General features: G+C 36.1%; 2 protein-coding genes across 2 annotated transcripts; both read left to right on the top strand.

The window, feature by feature from the left end:
* Positions 1-191: 191 nt before the first annotated feature.
* LOC105222894 (calcineurin subunit B type 1) lies at positions 192-4538 on the top strand. Its single transcript, XM_011200435.4, has 4 exons — positions 192-568; positions 1361-1400; positions 1563-1861; positions 1980-4538. The coding sequence occupies exons 1-4, from the start codon at positions 566-568 to the stop codon at positions 2148-2150; spliced, it is 513 nt and encodes a 170-aa protein (XP_011198737.1). The 5' UTR covers positions 192-565; the 3' UTR covers positions 2151-4538.
* A 2139-nt stretch (positions 4539-6677) lies between these two features.
* LOC105222911 (DNA polymerase zeta catalytic subunit) lies at positions 6678-19994 on the top strand. Its single transcript, XM_049453160.1, has 18 exons — positions 6678-6884; positions 6950-7179; positions 7249-7502; positions 7569-7801; positions 7869-8081; positions 8152-8428; positions 8490-8609; positions 8677-9102; positions 9167-9251; positions 9318-9449; positions 9670-10919; positions 10989-11836; positions 15267-15755; positions 15824-16158; positions 16839-17057; positions 17132-18007; positions 18441-18668; positions 19238-19994. The coding sequence occupies exons 1-18, from the start codon at positions 6756-6758 to the stop codon at positions 19638-19640; spliced, it is 6747 nt and encodes a 2248-aa protein (XP_049309117.1). The 5' UTR covers positions 6678-6755; the 3' UTR covers positions 19641-19994.
* Positions 19995-20003: the final 9 nt, after the last annotated feature.

Below are 20003 nucleotides of genomic sequence, written 5' to 3'. Positions count from 1 at the left end.
CGAACATTTCGTGGCAAATTAATTGTATAAAATATGTACATATACGAATATTTTAACATTTTAAGTATAAAATAAATTTTAATAAGTATTATTTTATTATGTGTGTTCCACGAATTGTTAAATTTAATAAATTTAAATTAATTGTCAAAATCCCTAAAAGGGCTAAGTATAAGGCGTTGACATTACTTATGTGTGTGTATAACTTCATATCGAACGAAGCAGCAACGGAATAAGCGAAAGCAAAATTTCTGAATTTATAAATGGAAAAAGTCTAGGCCTTTTGGCAAATAAAAGTGAAAATATATTACAAAACACAAAATTTCTGTAAATCCGTTGTTAAATTTATAACAGAAAGTGCAATAACGTCTCGCCCAAAAAGTTCACAGTGCTAAAAAAGAAGTAAAAATTGCTATACAAGAAAGTGTGAAGAAATAGACGTGAGAAGTAGAAAATAACCAACAACCCAGGGTGTAAAAAGTGAAAATATACATTTCCAATTGGAAACATTTGTGATTTATAAATCTCGGCATATCTTTAGAAACGCATACTAACAACAGCGTAAAAAATGGTAAAACAAAAAAAATTAAAAAAAATTTCATAGTAATTTAATAGTTTTCATTGTCCACAAATATGTATATACAAATGTGTGTTTAGAGAATAGGGTTATCGAAGGGTGAATTGAAGTTTTTTTATTCTTCTTTCGGTGGCTTGCATATATTTTTATGTTATTCTCTATCTTTTTGCAAACAAATAATCTAATTTTTAAATTTTTTTGTTTCTAAATTATCTTTATTGCGATGCCCAAGCACAAATTGCTTTTTAGTCTATCTTCAGCACAAGGGTTTTGCAAGGCCAATGGGGCATTGGTTGTGTGCTACCTGCCAAGCACTATAAAGGCACAGCAGCCACCTGCAGAGCGCAAGTACAAACATAAGCACACGTAGATGTGTTTGTTTGTAAGTCTAAAAAGAACTTGTGGACACTGGGGGTTAATGCCTTCTGTTTAACAATTGTCCCAGTTTCAAGCATTTTTTTTGGCAATTTTATTTTACTTCTATATAACATTCAACTTTGATATTAATTCATTGCTCTGTCTTCTACATATAACTCATGGTATAATATGTATTTTTTTTTTGTTTTGCTGGATGAGGTTACAGTCCTTGATGATATCAGCAAAAATAAAAAAGAACATTTTCTGTTCAGTGCTATATTGAATATTTGTTTTTTTTTTTTATTCTTTGAAAAAGTTTTCTTAATATGTACACCATTGTCTTAAAAAATTACCATCGATTTCAATTTTGTATTTATTTAAATGAAAATTTCGTGTTTAATAACAATTATTAAACTTTGGTTTTTCTAGGGTAATGAAACCTCTTTGCCCATGGAGATGTGCTCCAACTGTAAGTATTCATATACATATGTATATTTCTAATTTTTTTCTACTTAAATAAATTAATTTGCTTAGCTATGTTTAATCGAACAGACAGAAATTAAGAAATGCTTTTTAAAGTAATAGCCATACAAATTTTGAAAACTAATAATTAATTTCTTTACTAATTTAGTTGATGCTGATGAGATCAGACGTTTAGGCAAACGTTTCCGCAAACTCGACTTGGATAATTCGGGAGCACTGAGCGTAGATGAATTCATGTCCTTGCCGGAATTACAACAAAATCCTTTGGTACAGCGCGTCATCGATATTTTTGATGCGGACGGTAATGGCGAAGTCGATTTCAAGGAGTTCATACAAGGCGTATCACAGTTTAGTGTTAAAGGCGACAAACTATCAAAATTGCGTTTCGCCTTCCGCATCTACGACATGGATAATGATGGTTACATATCGAATGGTGAACTTTTTCAAGTAAGTTTTAAGTGTGTGCGTTAATATGGTGTGTTTAAAAGTGGCTTATAGTTTAACTACATATGTATGTATATGCCTTCTTGTTCCACATGTTATCAATTATTTTTTAACTTTGTAGGTGTTAAAAATGATGGTGGGCAATAATCTGAAAGACACACAATTACAGCAAATTGTTGATAAAACTATTTGCTTTGCCGACAAAGATGAGGATGGTAAAATCTCCTTCGATGAATTTTGCTCCGTGGTCGGTAATACAGATATACACAAAAAAATGGTTGTTGACGTTTAAGGTCGCTTTCTGAGAACACTATTAATGCTACACTTTATATAATACCAATATATTTTATATGAATTTAAATATTTGTACTTTGGAAACTATTTTAAATTGTTCTTATTATTATTTGTTTTGTTCAATCTCGAAATAATTGTACACACATTTTTTAAGCAAACTAGTATTTTTTAAATAGTTATGTTGAATACTTTTTAAAAGTTTCTTAAAGAATATTAGCGTGTTTATATAAAATGTTTGCGCGCATATACCAAACATTAAGCTTTATTAACAACAACAAAAACTGTTAATAAATATAGCAATGAAGGCATTGAAAAGAGCACCATATGCATATATATAGAGTATAATTTTAACTAAAATTCATAAACTAAAGCAAATCATAGTGAATACAGCAAATAAAAGCATTACAAACTTCTGAAAACTAAAAATTTAACACGAAAATTTGACTTGAGAAGTTATAAACTAAATTAAGTATAATTGCTTATTTCTGATTATCAGTCAAACTTCATTAGTTAAAAAGGGTTGCGCTGTTGAAAATGTTTAAAAACATGAACAAGAAAATATGCCAGAATCAACACCATATTGTAATAAATACATGCAAACATACACACATACTTATATGTATATGCATATAAAGCCAAAATATCTAAATTGTATATTATGTTGCACCTAGAGCAATTAAAGCTATAATGATTCTAAGAAAAAGTGCAATATCAGAATTTAGTAATTTTTGTTAGACAACTTTCTACGAACCGTTTAATTATTAGCACCATATAAATCTCAACTTGTAACTCAGTTATATTTTGAAGTACTTTTCGAACCCTTTGCCGTTTAATTTTGCAATATATGTATATATATTTGTTTTAAACTAGCTAGTCAAATACATTTCAGTTAATAAAAAATATTTAAGAATCATATAAACTGCAGACTCATATAGGTCAAAACTCACACCTACTTGTCACTTACAAATTTGCAGCAATAAAATTAATTATTTGTATTATTTTTACGTTTATCTTATGCGTTCAAGAAACATTAAAATCCAGATTTATTCAACAATTTCTTTTTGTGCCATGTCAACCTTTGCAAAAGTTTCATATACATACATACATATATATGTATTTTATGAATTTGTGTCAAACCTCGCACGGTGAAAAGGGAACTGCAGATAAATGAGCAAAAGTATATTTAATTTCAAAATGTTACTATACTTTTTTAATAAATTTTAATTTAAATTTTTTTTTTAGAATTTCTTTGCTAATTTAATCTAATTTTTTGTGATTCAATAATTTTTTTTTATTTCATTTAATATATTTTTTTTGGTTTAATTTTTTTTTTAATTTTGTGCAATTTATTTATTTTTTATTATTATTATTTTTTTATTTCTATAATTTATTCTTTTCTTGTTTCTTTTAATTTAATTTTTTTGAATTTTTTAATTTTTATAAATTTTTTTTTAACAATTTTTAATCAACTATCTTATATTTTAACGATTTTCTGTGTGCAAAAATATTTCTTTGTTAACTAAATTACTTTGCTTTGCAAATGGATACAACTTTCAACAATATAAAACATTTCGAAGCAACAGTGGAAAAGCGTGCTAAAGTACACGGCGAAGTTGCGCATTAAGCGTTTAAAAACGAAAATAACACAATCTCTTGCAATATTATATGAATATTATATATAAAGAAAAAGAAAAAAAAAAAAAGAATTTAAAAGCAAATAAAATACTTACTGAACATCTTTTTAGCTTTTGTTAAGTACATACATACTTTGTAGCGAATATATAATTAATATAAGCGCTAAAATGGCAATTTGCAAAAAGTCTTTTATGGAGTTTAATAGCGAAAACTTGTAAGAAATGTAATTGCCATAATTTTTCTTAATGCAAATGGAATTAGATAAAGATATAATAAATTGTAGCAAAATAAACAATTTTCTAAAACTAAGATATTATCAAGAAAAATGTGAAATTTTCAAAACCTACATGTTTTTAAAATACATACATATACATACATATATCATGCAGCGCCATATGAAGAGTATGACAGAACCGTTATTTATTTTTTTTTCAACTTGGTTTATGGTTTAAAAATATATATAATGTTATGTTTAATACGTTTTTATATGCGAAGCTTACTTGTTTCATATGAGCTTTGCAGCTGTCGTTTAAATAAAGGCAATACTACTTAAATGAATTTCAACACATCTCTTTAGTACATTAAAAGAAAAAAATGTTATTCTTTCGTTTTACACAAATATTTCTGCCTTAACATCATGAATCTGAAAATCAAACAATAAAATTTCACACCAATCTTAATGCTAATTGCAAACTTTTAAGTGCGAGTGATGGTATAAACAAATATTAAAACCAAAAACAAAAAAAAAAAATAATTAAAAACAAGAAAACATAACCTACGTATAAAATAAACTTGAAACTGAATTATGCACATTGTAAAAGTACACATGATAATCTTTTTCTAATGTACGTGGAAAAAGCACTTTAACTAATTAATTATTAAAACAAAACAAAGAGAAAATCAACATAATAAAAGAATTGAATTGAAAAGTTAGTATTTAAGTAAATTCAAAAAGTCATTGGAGCAGGTGGTTGTAATGCAACTTATTGGCATATATTCGTGGTCAACGTTTTGGCGACTCTGGATGCTGTTTTTTTTATTGTTATTGTGTTTTTTTTTTTTTGTATCGTGAATATGTCCCAAACATCAGTGCGTGGCAAACAACAGGAAAGAAAATGTTCATATGTATAAGAAGTGTACAACGCCTCAACACCCAGTAGTAAATAACGACGCGATTCATAATAAGTTTGAATTTTTTTTTGTATAAATTAACAAGTTTCAACGCTCTCTTTAACATACTCTCCACCCACGTACCTTCCACAACGCACTCTGTCTTTTACCCATTATCTTTTTCTAGTTTTCTCTTACTACCTCTACTTAAAAATCTCTTCTTAAAAAAAACTTTAACTATCCCTCCCTAGCACATGCCAAAATATGAAAATGATAAATTTTGACATTTTTGCACTTTGCAATTTTACAAGTTAACTAAAAATTTATTAAAAATAATTATAAACATAAGTATATATGTATGACAACGGTATATAGAGTGCAGCAAAATTGCGATGGACAAAGAAAGTCATGACTTTGTATTGTCTTAACAGAACATTAAATAAAATATACGGATATGCTATATACAGATTATAGAAAAGTGTATAATTGAATGGCAATCATTGGTACAAGCATAAAATAGGTATATACATACATACATATAATTTAGGTTGTCGGTTATTTCCCAAGTTGTTTTTTTTTTTGTGTAAATGCCCCTAAAGTTTAAGTTTTTGCCCCAAAAAAGGATACATTGTAGAACAAACTCTTTGTTCCCAATTTGAACCGTGACTAGATCATTTTACTTTTCCCATATATTTAACATAATATGTTACATATTATGTAGAACACTTTAGCTTTTGTAATCAAAAGTACAATAAATAGGAAAAAACTGTAAAAGTGATATTCGAAAACAAATTATTCCGCTCTACAAAAGAGTCTAATCACTTTCCACACAAAGATTCCTTTAAAAGTTATACGAAATAATGTTTCAAATGTACTGTACTCATATAGTACACCATGTCGTATGAGTAACACGGAATGATTGATGATCAAAACAAACATGTGTTGGGCGAACAATTTTTTAATAGAATAACTTTTTTTCAAAGTTGTAAATTCATTTTCTTAATGCAAAATATCCTATGTTTTATACATGGGGAAAAGTCTAATGCTATCGGCAAGGTTTGAATTGAAAATAAAAACTTGTTTACGTCGGAAGCTTCTTGTTAAGGCACAACCTGCAACTTAAGGGGCGTTTGCAAAAACTAATCAACTTGTGAAATAACGTATTCCCTAATATACTACGTGAATGAATTAAGGGCTTCAAATCTTCATGTATAACCAATAAAAAGGTGGAAAAATAGGATGTGTCTCAAAGCTATAAGAGCTTTCTAAAACCTGGAGATATAAAAGCACAGCGACATATTCTCTTCACATTCTTGATAGATCGATTCCATCAAGTAGCTTAGAAAGTTGAGGCAGGGAGTTATTTTTCTAGAGAGTTTCTATCCAGTTGGGTATACATAAAAGGAATGGATGCGGATTGACATCCCACCAAGGACGACATTAAAAAAATCTGTGTTCTTTCTTTAGTACAAAAACAACAACACCGAAATTTAAAGGTAAGGAACGGTGGGTACACATGTTTCAAAATTAATTTTCTTCTTAATAATCATCTTTTTTAATGGCGTAGAACCCGCTTACGTGGTTATAGCGTATGTCATTAATAATACCAAACAAATATACAACATATATCAAAATAACAACAAAAATAACATAAGCGAATGTAGCAAAAAGTACGCGTACAGGTTTTGTATTAATTCAGGCTATTATTTCTCGCAGTGTAAACAGCTGGCAACAGGCGATTAATCAGCAGTTATCGATACATGTCTTTGAATATTTTGTTTACTATAGGGAAGTGTTGAAGGGTTTTAAATGTTTAACCAATTCTATTATTTCACAACTATTAAATGAACGCGCGAAAATGAGCCAAGCAAAGGAAGACGCAGGAGTTTTCTCAGTGCGGTTGGTCATAGCGGATTTTTACATGGAGAAGCCGATATTCGGCTTCGATCCATGCTATTCGGAGTTTCGCGGCAAAGAAATTAAAAGAGTCAGTTACATTAGCATTTCTATTTTCTCTTACATTGTAATATTTGCGAAATTCATACTTTCCAGGTGCCAATAATTAGAATTTTTGGATCTAGCGCTGATGGACGCAAAACGTGCATGCACGTACACGGTGTCTTTCCCTATTTCTATATACCTTACGAAGCGAAGGAGTTCGAATCATTGAACAAAGCAATCTACCAAATTACTAGTAATGTGGACAAAGCAATTAACGTATCATTGGGACAGGCGTGTTCTAACGCGATACATGTATTTAAAGTGCAGTTGGTCAAGGGCATGTATGTGTTTAAAAACAGTCTCTTTTAATGAATTTTACAATTTATTTATATTTCTAAATTACATTTTAGTCCATTCTATGGTTACCATCGCGGTGAACATCAGCTCCTTAAAATCTACATGTTTAATCCAAGATTTGTAAGGCGTGCAGCAAATTTGTTACAAAGCGGCGCCGTTATGAATAAGAATTTTCACCCTTTCGAATCACATGTGCCCTATATTCTACAGTTTATGATTGATTATAACTTATATGGCATGAGTTTTGTTCATATACCACTCGATGTTGTTAAATTTCGCCAAACTGGTGATGATCATAATCCCACAGGCAAGATTTTGTTTTTTACTCTATAAACTTACGCGCGGTTATTTGTATGATTTTTTGTACCAATAGAATCCCACATTCCAGCGTTGAAGCAAGCACAGTTTCTTGATCCAACAGTGGCGAAAAAACAGTCAACTTGTGAATTTGAGGTGGATATCGGATCTAATTTCATATTGAACCGTTTTCAACTCGCTTTGCGCAGTAATAACAGTAAAACGCATTCGAACCCAGGTATCGAAGCAATTTGGAATGATGAACGTTTGCGTAGACAGAAGATGGCAGAGAGACCTGATATTGAGAAGGTAATGTAATTTGAGCATGTTTTGCGATTAAAGATTTGTGAAAGTCAATTGGTAATGTTTAATTTAGGTGCCTGATCTGGAGTTGCCGCCCACTCAAGAGCGTTGCAATGTACAACCAACAGAGAGCGATATATTCCACCGTACTGTCCTGCAAAGCAAATTAATGGCATTAGAATTGGCTGCAACGGGAAATGTCAGTCAAGCTGATCAATCCATGAATTTGACGCTACAAACAAGTAGTGCCAATTTTACTTTATTAAATTCTGGTGATAAAGAACAGGTGAGTAAAAGTAATATGTGTTCAAATGATAGTTATTATGGAGAAGTAACTTAAAATATGTTACTTTCAGCATCACACCTTCAATCTTCGCAAAATTATTGGTAATGCTATTTATCCAGAGGAATGCACTCCTGACGAAAATTTGGTTGATGCATCCTTCATTGAGAATCATGTCTCGCAAAATGGCTTTCAAATAAGTAGTTCAGTAATACAGCCCACAGCAACACCGCCCATTAACAAAGATAGTGCTGATCGTGGGGATAGCATTTTTTTGGATGACACTGTCGTTGATGAAGAATTATTTTCGAATTTGAATTCCGAAACACCAAAACAAACGAATATGAGTAGTATGTTAGAATTTATAAAATATATGCTGCAACTTCAAGAATCGTCTTTTATCTTATTTAGTGGGTGCAGAAGATTTGGAGTTGTTGGATATTCTACAACAGCTGGAAGAGCATGAAGAAGATGAAAATCAAATTGATTTAGATAGCACACTTGCACCACTAACACAAACGCATAATAAATGTAAAAATAGTTATGATATATATAAAAAAAAAATAAATATTTACAAATTATATGCATTTTACTTCAGTTGATCCTTCACCAGAATTGCTGGACAAGCAAGTGATAGCTGCAGCTATGAGTCAACCAGTGCCTGAATGCGACACCGATTCCGATACCAGTGAAAATGGCAATATACATGATTACTCCATAATTTTAGAGGATATGGATGAATTGATCTTAAAATTTACACCCAGCCAATCAACCGAAGAAGCTGGTAATCAATCCGGTTTGCCACAAATGGATGGTTCAGACGATTTATTGCCCAAGACACCGGTTAAAGGCGCAAGCAGTGCGAAAACAGGCAACAATCGAAATGTATTAAGTTCACCACGAACACCAATCACCACTAATAGAGAACATTTGTCACCGAAACGTTCGCCAAGAACGCCAAAGTCTAGTGCAAGCAAAAAGTATGCACCATTACCGTTAACAATCACTTGTAAGAAACAAGAGAGTAAGTTGCCATGCAATATTTCAAGATTATTTGTTCTAAATTAAAAAAAAAAAAACGTTTTTAGGAAATGTCTCAAACGAAGCTGAAACAACTCCAGCGCGTCAATCAGTTTTAAGAAATTTAGATCTCGGTTCCTGTGACGCTAAAAAGTTAGTCCTGCTGCGCTTAGTGATGTTAATTTGAAATCAATTTCTGTTTTCTAATTTAATTTTCAGCACCAAAATGACCTTAAGCAAAAAGCTGGCCTTAACCGCTTTGCGGCGAAAAAGTGTGGACTGGAGTCCAAGCACAACACGGGAAAATTTTACAGCAAACAGAGAACCAAGCGACGAGGGTACCGTAAAACGGTGAGTATAAAACAATGTTCAATATTCAAAAGAAGAAATATATATTATTTGCTAAGACGAAGTAAGGTTTAGAGCGAATTCAATTTCAACGATGGTACCGAAGGGTATCCTTCCTATAGTAAAACATGATTTTGAAAACTAATTCTCAGATAAGTTTGATGTGCTAACAGTACACATCTCTTGAATTAAAATCATCTATGTTTTCGTTTTTGAAAAGCAGTACACCAATTCGCCGCTCTCGAAGAACTATGGACTTGGATAGAACACACATTACTTGCGAGTTAACGCCACGTAGAAAAAGTGAGCGAATTTTAAAAGTATACAGCATTGAAGAAGAAGCGGTGGTAAGCGCAGCCGAAGGAACTCCGAAGTCTAGATCCGTTACCTCTCTTACTCGGAAGTGTGGTCCGGAACCACAGAATCCGAATAAAACCAACGAGACGTTAACAGATGCAAGTAAAAATAGTTGTCGGGACAAGTTGGCGAAAGTTGCTCAGACAAAAAACCAAACGGAAGGGGTTCCAAATACAGAAAACCATAAGAGAAGCCCGGAACGTCGTCAACCTCAGATACGAAAGTGTGTAGTGAGAATTAGTAAACGTTTAAAGCGAACAGGTTCAAATAGTTCGGGTACTAATACGCCTGAACCGTCAAAGTTGACAGCCAATAACCATGATAATGAAATCCCCGATGATCGTCACGAAGAATTAAGCAAGAGCACAATTTACACAAGCCCTCAATTTAATTTAAGCAAAGAGCAAGAAAAGTGTCTACCAAATAATACAAGTCCGCAACTCAACTCAAGTGATAGCGATGAGATTGCTGCTTCAGACACGGAAGACGCTCCCACACCTATTAGCGCAAAACGTCTACGGCGCAGCTTTCACCTGGTGCAACATAGAAGAATGCAGAAAAATGATGTTTCGTATAAATCGATACATGAGACCACAAAAGGAGACGATAAAATGACGAAATCGTCGACCTCACCCACAGAAGCGCTTAAAATAGATACTGATGACTGCGCGGATATAGAAGATCCGCATATACAAAGTTTCTACGATATATCATTTACCGAAGATCTTAGTAGTCCGCCAAATTTCAAAGAGATTTTAAGTCCAACTAACGTAAATTTAGTAAAAGATGGCTCTTCTATACCACTTATTAGAGATGAGTCGCATAATTCACTTCAATGCGGCCAACTACTTGCAAAAGGCCAAGACGCTACGTCAATGCTTATATCAAGTACAATATTGAATAATACCACACCTTTGCTCACAGTATCGGCATCGAATTCTGCAAAGCAATTAGTGCAGCTGACTCCACTTAATCTGCCACCAAGTTATGAAGAAGTGTTGGCGAGCTGTGCAAAGCTGGACATACCCGAGTATGAGTTTCAAAAGCCCTTCTATGGCAATCCCGATGACATAACGCGGCTGAAGGAAGTCGGTCACATCGCTTTGCATATTCCAGGTAATTATTTCATTATATATTTTATAATTTATAACTTTTTATTTAATATTTTTGTTGTCCTAACATCAGGAAACACGCTCAACGACTGCGAGGAATTCAAAAGTGTTCTTGGTGACGAGCTGCAGAGTCTTACGGAATGGCGTCGCAAGCAAATGTTAGCGATTAGCGGTCCCTCAGCACTCACAACGCACTGTTCTCACCGAAATGCTCAACGAATACGTGAATACTTTGCCGAGCCGAAGCGAGTTACGATCACACCTCAAATATACGCGCCCACACGTCAAGAAGCTAAATTGTGGTTAAAGGCGCGCGATCTGTTGGCCAAAGGCGAGGCAAGTGCGCAGAATAAACTAAACTTGGAGGAGAGTCCTATAAAAGTGCGACGTCAAAAGACCATAATGATATTAAACGATGGTGGCGGTGGCGGTGATGACGATGAGGACGTCCTAAACAATACAAATTGCATCACATTAACACCGCCAACGCCGTTAGTGAATACGCAAAGGTCGTCAAATGCAGCAAACACGACTGAAGAAACGACAGTTAAGGCAAATGCGTGTGCGAAAGTGCAGTCACGCACGAAACGCGCAAAGCTTTCTTTGAATAAGCAGTTGATGGCCTGCGCTAGTCCGGAAATGAGTATGCTCACGGCAGATGCCAGTTTACAGTTATCGCAAAGTGTGCAAAACACACAAATCTTGAGCAGTGCGCAGGTTGTGACCTCCAACGACACCACCATATCGAACGAAACCGTTTTAAAGGCACTGGAAAGGAATTTATTTCTTAAAGATTTGCAATCGAAAGCCGTGCCTTCGTCCCATGAGCTCAGTTTTGGTTTGAGTAGCGCTTCGCTGGACAACACCTTTGGTTTCAAAGTGAATTTGGAGAATTTGCAGCAAGCCAAATCGGATGTGGAGGTAATTTTTTCCATTATCGATATTGTTATTTATATACAGTAAAACCTGTCTATGTTGGACGCCTGCGGTTCATCACTTTTTGTCCAACTTATGCGAGTGTCCATGTTATAAAGAAATGATTCTTTTCTTATTTTATTGACTTTATTTTAAAAAATAGTTTAAAAAACGTACATTGAATTCAATATATAAGTGTGTAATAGAAAAACAAATATTAACACATTTTAGAATACGGATATACAATATGTACAACTTATGTTTTAGAAAAATATGCATCGTTTTTGATCTATATTTTGTTTTTACATTTTGAATAATTCCTTGGTCGAGAGGTTGCATTTCTGCCGTTTGGTTTGGTGGCAGAAATTTTACAAAAAAATTTTAATGTTAATTAATTAAACTTTGGCTTGTAGCGTTGTCAATGAACAAAATAATTTTTCTATTTTGCTTCTTCATTTGGTCATTGATAGAATTAAGCCAATACTGCAAAATTACACTTGTCATCCAAGCCTTTTTATTGTGAACCCATTGCACAATATAATTTTGAGTGTCGATTTTATTTCGGTGAAATGCTCGCGGCTTCGCAGCGGTACCTATAACCAACGGCATTAACGTTTCTTCTGTACTGCTGCAGCAAAACAATACGCTCAGACTTTCTTTTGCCAGTTTACCTCCTTTACAAACTGCGCCTTTCGCAACGAGACTTCGAGTAGGTAATTGACGATAAAACAATCCAGTTTCATTCGCATTAAACTGATTCTCAGGTAAATAATTTTTGAAAAGTAGGAAGTTTTTCTTTCCAAACTGAGGCAGCTTTAAGATCTACATTCGCTCCTTCACCACTTAAAGCTGTAAATTTAATGTTATATCTCAAGTGGAAAGGTTATAACCACCCATTGCTTACTTTAAAGTTCTCTATTTGTAACTCAGAAGCCAATAGCTTAGCCTTTTCTTGAATTATTGGGCCACTGATCGGAATATTCTAAGACCTGCTTTTTTCAAAAAACGATTTCACTCCCTCATTTATTTTTTCAAAATTAGTAATATGTACTTTTATAATACGAATATGTTCCTTTTTATTTTTAATATTAGCGATTGTTGATTTGGAAACTCCATATTTTTCTGCCAATTTCCTTATAGATAGGCTTTTATTAGCCGGTTCATTCAATATCTCACTTTTAATTTTCAGAGATAACTCCACTGGGTGTTTTCTTTTTGACATGATTGCAACAACAGATCAAATATGCATAATTGTGTCAATAGCTAATCCATGAAATTTGATACATATGTACGCAAAAATAGCTGCATTGCATCGTTTGAAAAATTTCATTGATGCCGAAATACAAATAAGTACATTTGTGTGTAATATACATAGGTATAGTACATAAGTAAATAGCATACAAATATGCATACATATTAATGTCGGTATTCTGCGTGAGACGATTGTCTCATGTCTCTAATAGTGACTATAGTAATTTAGTGATTCTGTTAGTCAGGAGTCTCATTTTGGTATTCTGGCAGTTACAGTATAGTAGTATACTGTAAAGTAGTATACTCTATTTGCCAGAATACCAAAATGAGACTCCTGACTAACAGAATCACTAAATTACTATAGTCACTATTAGAGACATGAGACAATCGTCTCACGCAGAATACCGACATAAATGTATTGTCCAAGATATAAAGGGATTTTAATGCTTTCTGTTTAAAAATTTAGACAAATTTTGTCCAACTTCCAAGATAGACAGTGTCCAAATTAAGCAGTGAATATATGGATATTTTGTACGATATTATTTTGGTACAGAACTTTTTGTCCAATTTGAGCGAGTGTCCAAGTTATAAGGGTGTCCAACTTTACAGGTTTTACTGTACCTGTACGTATATTAGAAGACAGATAGATGAGTATTGTCTTTTGTGTCCTCTCCTAAGTCACAACGACTCACCTAGCCCCAGCATATTCATTATACTGCTGAGTGCTATTGAAGCGATGTGATCCCTATTTGGAAACATGGATCCGCGGGCCTTTATCCTGCGTCTGCAGACTGCTTTGCCGTCAATTAGCAGGTGTTCCGAAGTTTCAGCCTACCTGCCGCAGAACCGGCAATTTGCAAAAGAAGCTAGGCCGACAAGTAGCCCCCATTAGTATTTTCGCTAAGCGCATACTTTGGAGTTGTTGCCAATACCTCTCCCGGTTTATTCCTTCTTCCTTGCGAAGCAACTCTTTTACGGAACGAGGAGCCACCACGATGAATGGTTCAGGTCTTAGCATGTTACTGGCTTCTGTTAATCGGGCGAGCTCATCAAGCAGTTTATTCTCAGCTATACCTTTTTGACCGGGCACCCAAATAAAGTGCACTTGGTGACGTTCCGATAGACTTCAGCCGTTCTCTACTCTCCTGCAACAATAGAGATTTGATCTCTTAGTAGAGATTGCTTAAAGTGATGCTTGACTGTCGCTATGTATGATTGTAGGTTCGTTGCAATAATTGCGTTGGATATTTATCCCCACGCACCGACTTATGTCAAAGGCCTCTGCTTGAAAAATGCTCGGCTACTCCTGCACTAATACCCTCCGACGTTTTCAGGCCATTGGTGTACTACTAGAATGTACTATCCCTAAAAAGTAGCTCGAGAGTGGAATCATTCCATTCAGCCAATTGTTGAATTTCTTAGTGAAGTTTACTATTTTGATAACGCTGCCTCTTGGATGAAGAGCCAATAGTATTTCGCCACTTAAGTCCATCATACGCTGGGATTGGATTACCTTACCTCTGCCACTCCCTTCTGCTGTCATTTGAGGCAGTGTGTGTTCGTCTTCCTTACCGATTACAAGGTGTGAGTTCAAGCATGACTTCAAGTGCCGCCGTCGGGCAAGTGCGCAATGCACCCGATACTCATATACATGCAAGTCGCTGCAGCTTCGATAGTTGAAGCCCTACAGAAGTCTGCCGTGTAGGGACTGAGGTCTGGTAAACGGGACGATGGTCGTCTTCGAGAGGTTGATAATCAGCTTAACCCCATTGCACCATCCGTTAGCTAGACATAATCCACTTTGTACTAAATCTTAGAGAGTGTCTCCGAATTTGCCTTTAGCTATTATTTAAATTCCGTTCGCATTTCCTTGACATCGGATCCCATTGTTAGTTAACAGAACTAGTAGGTCGTCCACGACTAGGCTGCATGACAGGGAAGATAGCGAATCCTTTCATCCCCTACTGTGGTTTTAACTATTCTGGTGCGCAGTACGGCCTCTGCGCACCGGTGCTGCCCTACTCCTTTTCTCCAGTGCTCTTGGTACGCTCCCGTGATTTTTAAGAATGCGCAAAACATTACTTCCCCTCCTTCCAGCGAACTCTATACCTACAGGTACAGACTATTCAATAAGATATATTTTATAGTGAAGAAGAGGCCTGCTAAATATCCACAATTTTTTCAGTGCAATTATTTAACAACCATAATCCTGGAGTTATTTGTGCCGACGCGTGGTAATTTGCTACCCGATCCAGTGCACGATGAGGTGCGTTGTCTCTTTTACGCCATCGAACATCGTTCGCCAGCAACGCAGACGAAAGGCGACACCCTTTTACCGCAAAATGATTGTGGCTGCATTATTGTTAAGGATATAGAAAGTGATAATGCTGTGCGGGACCAACGCATGTATGGCACGGGCGGCAATAACGATGTGACGATGCGTTTCGTGAATACCGAAATCGAGGCATTCGAAGCGCTTGTGGAGTTGAGCATGCGTTGGGATCCCGATATCTATGGTGGTTACGAGATCGAGACGGCATCGTGGGGTTATGTTTTGGAACGTGGCAAGCACCTCGGTTTCAACATAGCACCGCTGCTATCACGCGTGCCGACGCAGAAAGTGCGTGAGTACGTGGATGAGGACCGCGAGCATTTCACCGATTTGGATATCGAGGTGGGTGCGGTTGTCCTTTTATATTTTATGTAAATATCTTATACGTTTTGAATTTTTTCTTGTATCAGTTGAAGCTTTGCGGTCGCATTCTGTTGGATGTGTGGCGTTTAATGCGTTCAGAAATCGCGCTCACCTCGTACACTTTCGAAAATGTCATGTATCATATTTTGCATAAACGCTGTCCAGCGCATAATCATCGTGCGCTCACCGAATGGTTTGAGGTGCCCTACACACGTTGGATCGTCATTGAGTATTATGTGGAACGTGTACGCGGCACTTTGGCGCTGTTGGACCAACTGGATCTGATTGGCCGCACCAGTGAAATGGCAAAACTAATTGGCATACAATTTTATGAAGTTCTGTCACGTGGCTCACAATTTCGTGTGGAAAGTATGATGTTGAGGTAAGACGTTCTAAGTTGTTGGAAGCTTTTATAGTTGTTATTGTAGCACAAAGCATTCGCATAATGATCTTCAGAAGTTGACTGCTCTTGGCCGCGTATAAATTTGGTTTCCTTCCAGTAACATGGAACTGACTATCATTGGCGAAGGTTTTCTAGTTGTTGTTGTAGATACTGACAACATTCAAAAATAATTATGAGGAGTGCTTCCCAATTCTACAGCAGCCGGTTCTACTTTAACCGAATTGACCCGGATTTTAGCCGATCAAAGGCTGTCTTTTTGGAGATCTAACCCCGGTAAGCCTTAGGGATGCTTCCCAGTTGTGGGTCTTTGGTCGGATCCAAACCGGTAATGTAGGACCAACTGTTATGGAAACAGAGAATAGTTTGAACGTACTGCAGGCAAATAAAAGCTTCGAATAACAGGTTGAGAGCAGTCGAGATGTTCTTTAACCCGTATTCGCCGGATAATTTCAAAATGCACATATAGGAATAGTGAAAAAAATGTTCAATTATAGAGGTATCAAAAGTACATACATAAGCTCATCAATATGGTAACCTAACCTCTTAAAAAGTATAAAGTCTATAAAATATTATTTTCCTTATCGCAAATTCCTAATCCTCTTATATTCAAGCATTAAATACTATTTTTTATACAAATATATTATCTCTCACTCTTTAAGGATAGCAAAACCACGGAATCTGGTGCCGCTCTCACCGAGCGTACAACAGCGTGCTCACATGCGAGCGCCCGAGTACTTACCGCTTATATTGGAGCCACAATCACGCTTCTATGCAGATCCAGTCATTGTATTGGACTTTCAAAGTTTGTATCCGAGCATGATTATAGCCTACAATTACTGCTTCTCCACTTGTTTGGGGCGTGTTGAGCATTTGGGACAGTGAGTATCCGTTTTTATTCAAATAATTCGAATTTTTTCCAAAATAATTTAAAAAACGCCTATTCCATTCTCAGCTCCGCGCCTTTCGAATTCGGCGCTTCACAGTTACGCGTTTCGCCCACATTACTACGTCGTTTGATTGACAACGATCTCATCACCATTTCGCCTTGCGGTGCTGTCTTTGTGAAATCGTCGGTGCGCGAGGGTATTCTACCGCGCATGCTTAGTGAAATTTTAAACACACGCCAAATGGTTAAACAATCGATGAAATTGGATAAATCCAATTCGGCTCTCCAACGCATACTCCATTCCAGACAACTCGGCCTGAAATTGATGGCGAATGTGACATATGGCTACACGGCGGCGAATTTTAGTGGCCGCATGCCTGCCGTGGAAGTAGGAGATTCCGTTGTGGCGAAAGGCCGCGAGACGCTTGAACGCGCCATTCGTATGGTGGAGTCTAATGAAAAATGGCGTGTGCGTGTCGTTTACGGTGACACAGACTCGCTGTTTGTACAAGTGCCGGGGCGCAATCGTGAACAAGCTTTCAAAATAGGCGAGGAAATCGCAGCGGCCGTCACCAAAGACAATCCACAACCGGTGAAATTGAAACTGGAAAAGGTATATCAACCCTGCATACTGCAAACTAAGAAACGTTACGTTGGCTATATGTATGAAACTGCGGATCAGGCGGAACCCGTCTATGAGGCGAAGGGTATTGAGACGGTGCGTCGCGATGGTTGCCCGGCCGTTGCAAAAATGCTAGAGAAAGTGTTGCGTATCCTTTTCGAAACAACAGATGTGAGCAAAATCAAACAATACGTTTGCCGACAATTTAGTAAACTACTTGCTGGACGCGCCAATTTGCAGGATTTGATATTTGCAAAGGAGTTTCGAGGACTGAATGGCTACAAGCCCACTGCGTGTGTGCCAGCGCTTGAGTTGACGAGGTATGTGCAAGTCTAAAGTGTTAACTCTTTGAGAGCATGTTGGACCTTTTGTGGTATTATAATAACCGTGTTTGTCTCTAACTCAACTTTTGAGGTTATGTTTCATGTTTTTTTTTTAATTTTGTTCCAAAAGTAAAATGTATTGAAATATGCGACCTTAGGCGTAAACTCATAAGTTAGAGATGTATTCTGATAAAATGACAACAGTCGTGTCTACGTAACCGGAACGTGCCCGTATTTTTATCCGCCTAAGGACTGTCAACTCGGCAGCGTTCCTCAAATCTATTTCAGGAATGTTTTCTGCCGCTACAACTACAACATAATTAAACTTTTATTATTTTCATTAAATCTAATGCTTACAAAAGGGTTAATTTTAAATTTCAAAACTAACTAAGGTTCTAAATATTTAAAATTTGTACTTTTTATCTCTTAGGAAATGGTTACAGACCGATCCACGTCGTATACCGCGTTGTGGTGAGCGCGTTCCATTCATCATTGTTAATGGACCACCCGGTGTACCGCTAATCCGGCTCGTACGCAGTCCACATGAAGTGCTGGCTGATGAAGGCTTGAAAATCAACGCAATCTATTATATCACCAAAGCAATTATACCGCCACTTAATCGTTGCTTGCTACTCATCGGCGCGGATGTGAATGAATGGTAAATATTTCTGAAATATTCCTCCGAAGGAAACGTCGGAGATGTTATATATAAATGTTCAGCATGACGAGCTGAGTCGATGTAGCCGTGTCTGTCTGTCTGTCTGTCTAAACGTCTGTCTGACCGACCGTCCGTCTGTCAGACTGTCCGTCCGTCTGTTTGATCGTCTGTCTGACCGTCCGTCGGTTTGTCCTTTTCTCCCCAAAAAGCAGCTCTTTTGTCGCGACCATCGATATTGGACCACTATGGCATATAGCTGGCATACAAACTGAATGATCGGAATCAAGTGCTTGTATGGAAAACTTTTTCATTTGACGAGATATCTTCGCGAATTTTGACATGGGTTAATGTCTAAGGCAGTAGTGTAATCACCGAAGAAAAATTTCCATATCGGATCACTATAGCATATAACTGCCATACAAACTGACGGACCGAAATCAAGTTATAGTAAGGAATGTTTTGCATGTTTGGGCTATAATAATAGCTTCGGTGTAACCAAAGTTAACGTTTTTTCTTATTTCTTCTTGTTTTTTTTATTCAATATATAATTAATAACTTCTTCTATTCAGGTTCGCCAGCTTGCCCCGGAAATTACTTATCGTCCCACCAGTTTCCACAGCCAACAAGCTGGCTTTCAATGTGGAACAGGCAAATCATGCGAAGAAGAGCACAATTTCACAATATTTCTCAGCCACAAATTGTATTGCCAACTGCGGACGCCAGACAAAGCAAGGCATCTGCGCGGAGTGTGAACGGCAGCCGCAACGCACCTTCGTCATATTGCACCAGAAAATGGCCAAAATTGAGCGGGGCTACCAATTGGTGCAGCAGATATGTCAGGCATGCTGTGGTCGCGTGGGAGAGATCAAATGTAGTTCCCTAGATTGTCCCGTGTTATACGTGAATGAGGTCAAACGTCGTGACCTGCAGCAAGTGGAACATATACGTAAACTGCTGGCAGAGAGATTTTGATCGTTTATTGGCAAGGAATGGATGATTAAGAATTTTAACTTCAGCAGCCATCCCAAAATTATTTTCTATTTTAGGAACAAGATTTTGCTTAAGTTATAACTTACTGTTAAGTGCTAGTTTATTGTATGTTATTGCAAGTAAACAACTAATTTAGCTAAAGTACCGTTTAATAGTACAATATATTTGACTGTTTAACGGTTTAAAAGTTCGAAATGCAAAAAAGGTTTTTTCAGTTAACTTACGTCGCCAATTTGTTGGTCTTGAGTTCGCTTCCTACAACAAAACTAGAAAAAATTAATAATATTGTATTAAAATTAAAAATGTGTTGCATGAGAAGTAGGTGTGGCCGTAGTCCGATTTCGC

The sequence above is a fragment of the Bactrocera dorsalis genome, chromosome 3 (genome assembly GCF_023373825.1).
Source record: "Bactrocera dorsalis isolate Fly_Bdor chromosome 3, ASM2337382v1, whole genome shotgun sequence".
Taxonomy (NCBI): Eukaryota; Metazoa; Arthropoda; class Insecta; order Diptera; family Tephritidae; genus Bactrocera; species Bactrocera dorsalis.
This window is presented reverse-complemented; position numbering and strand designations above follow the sequence as displayed.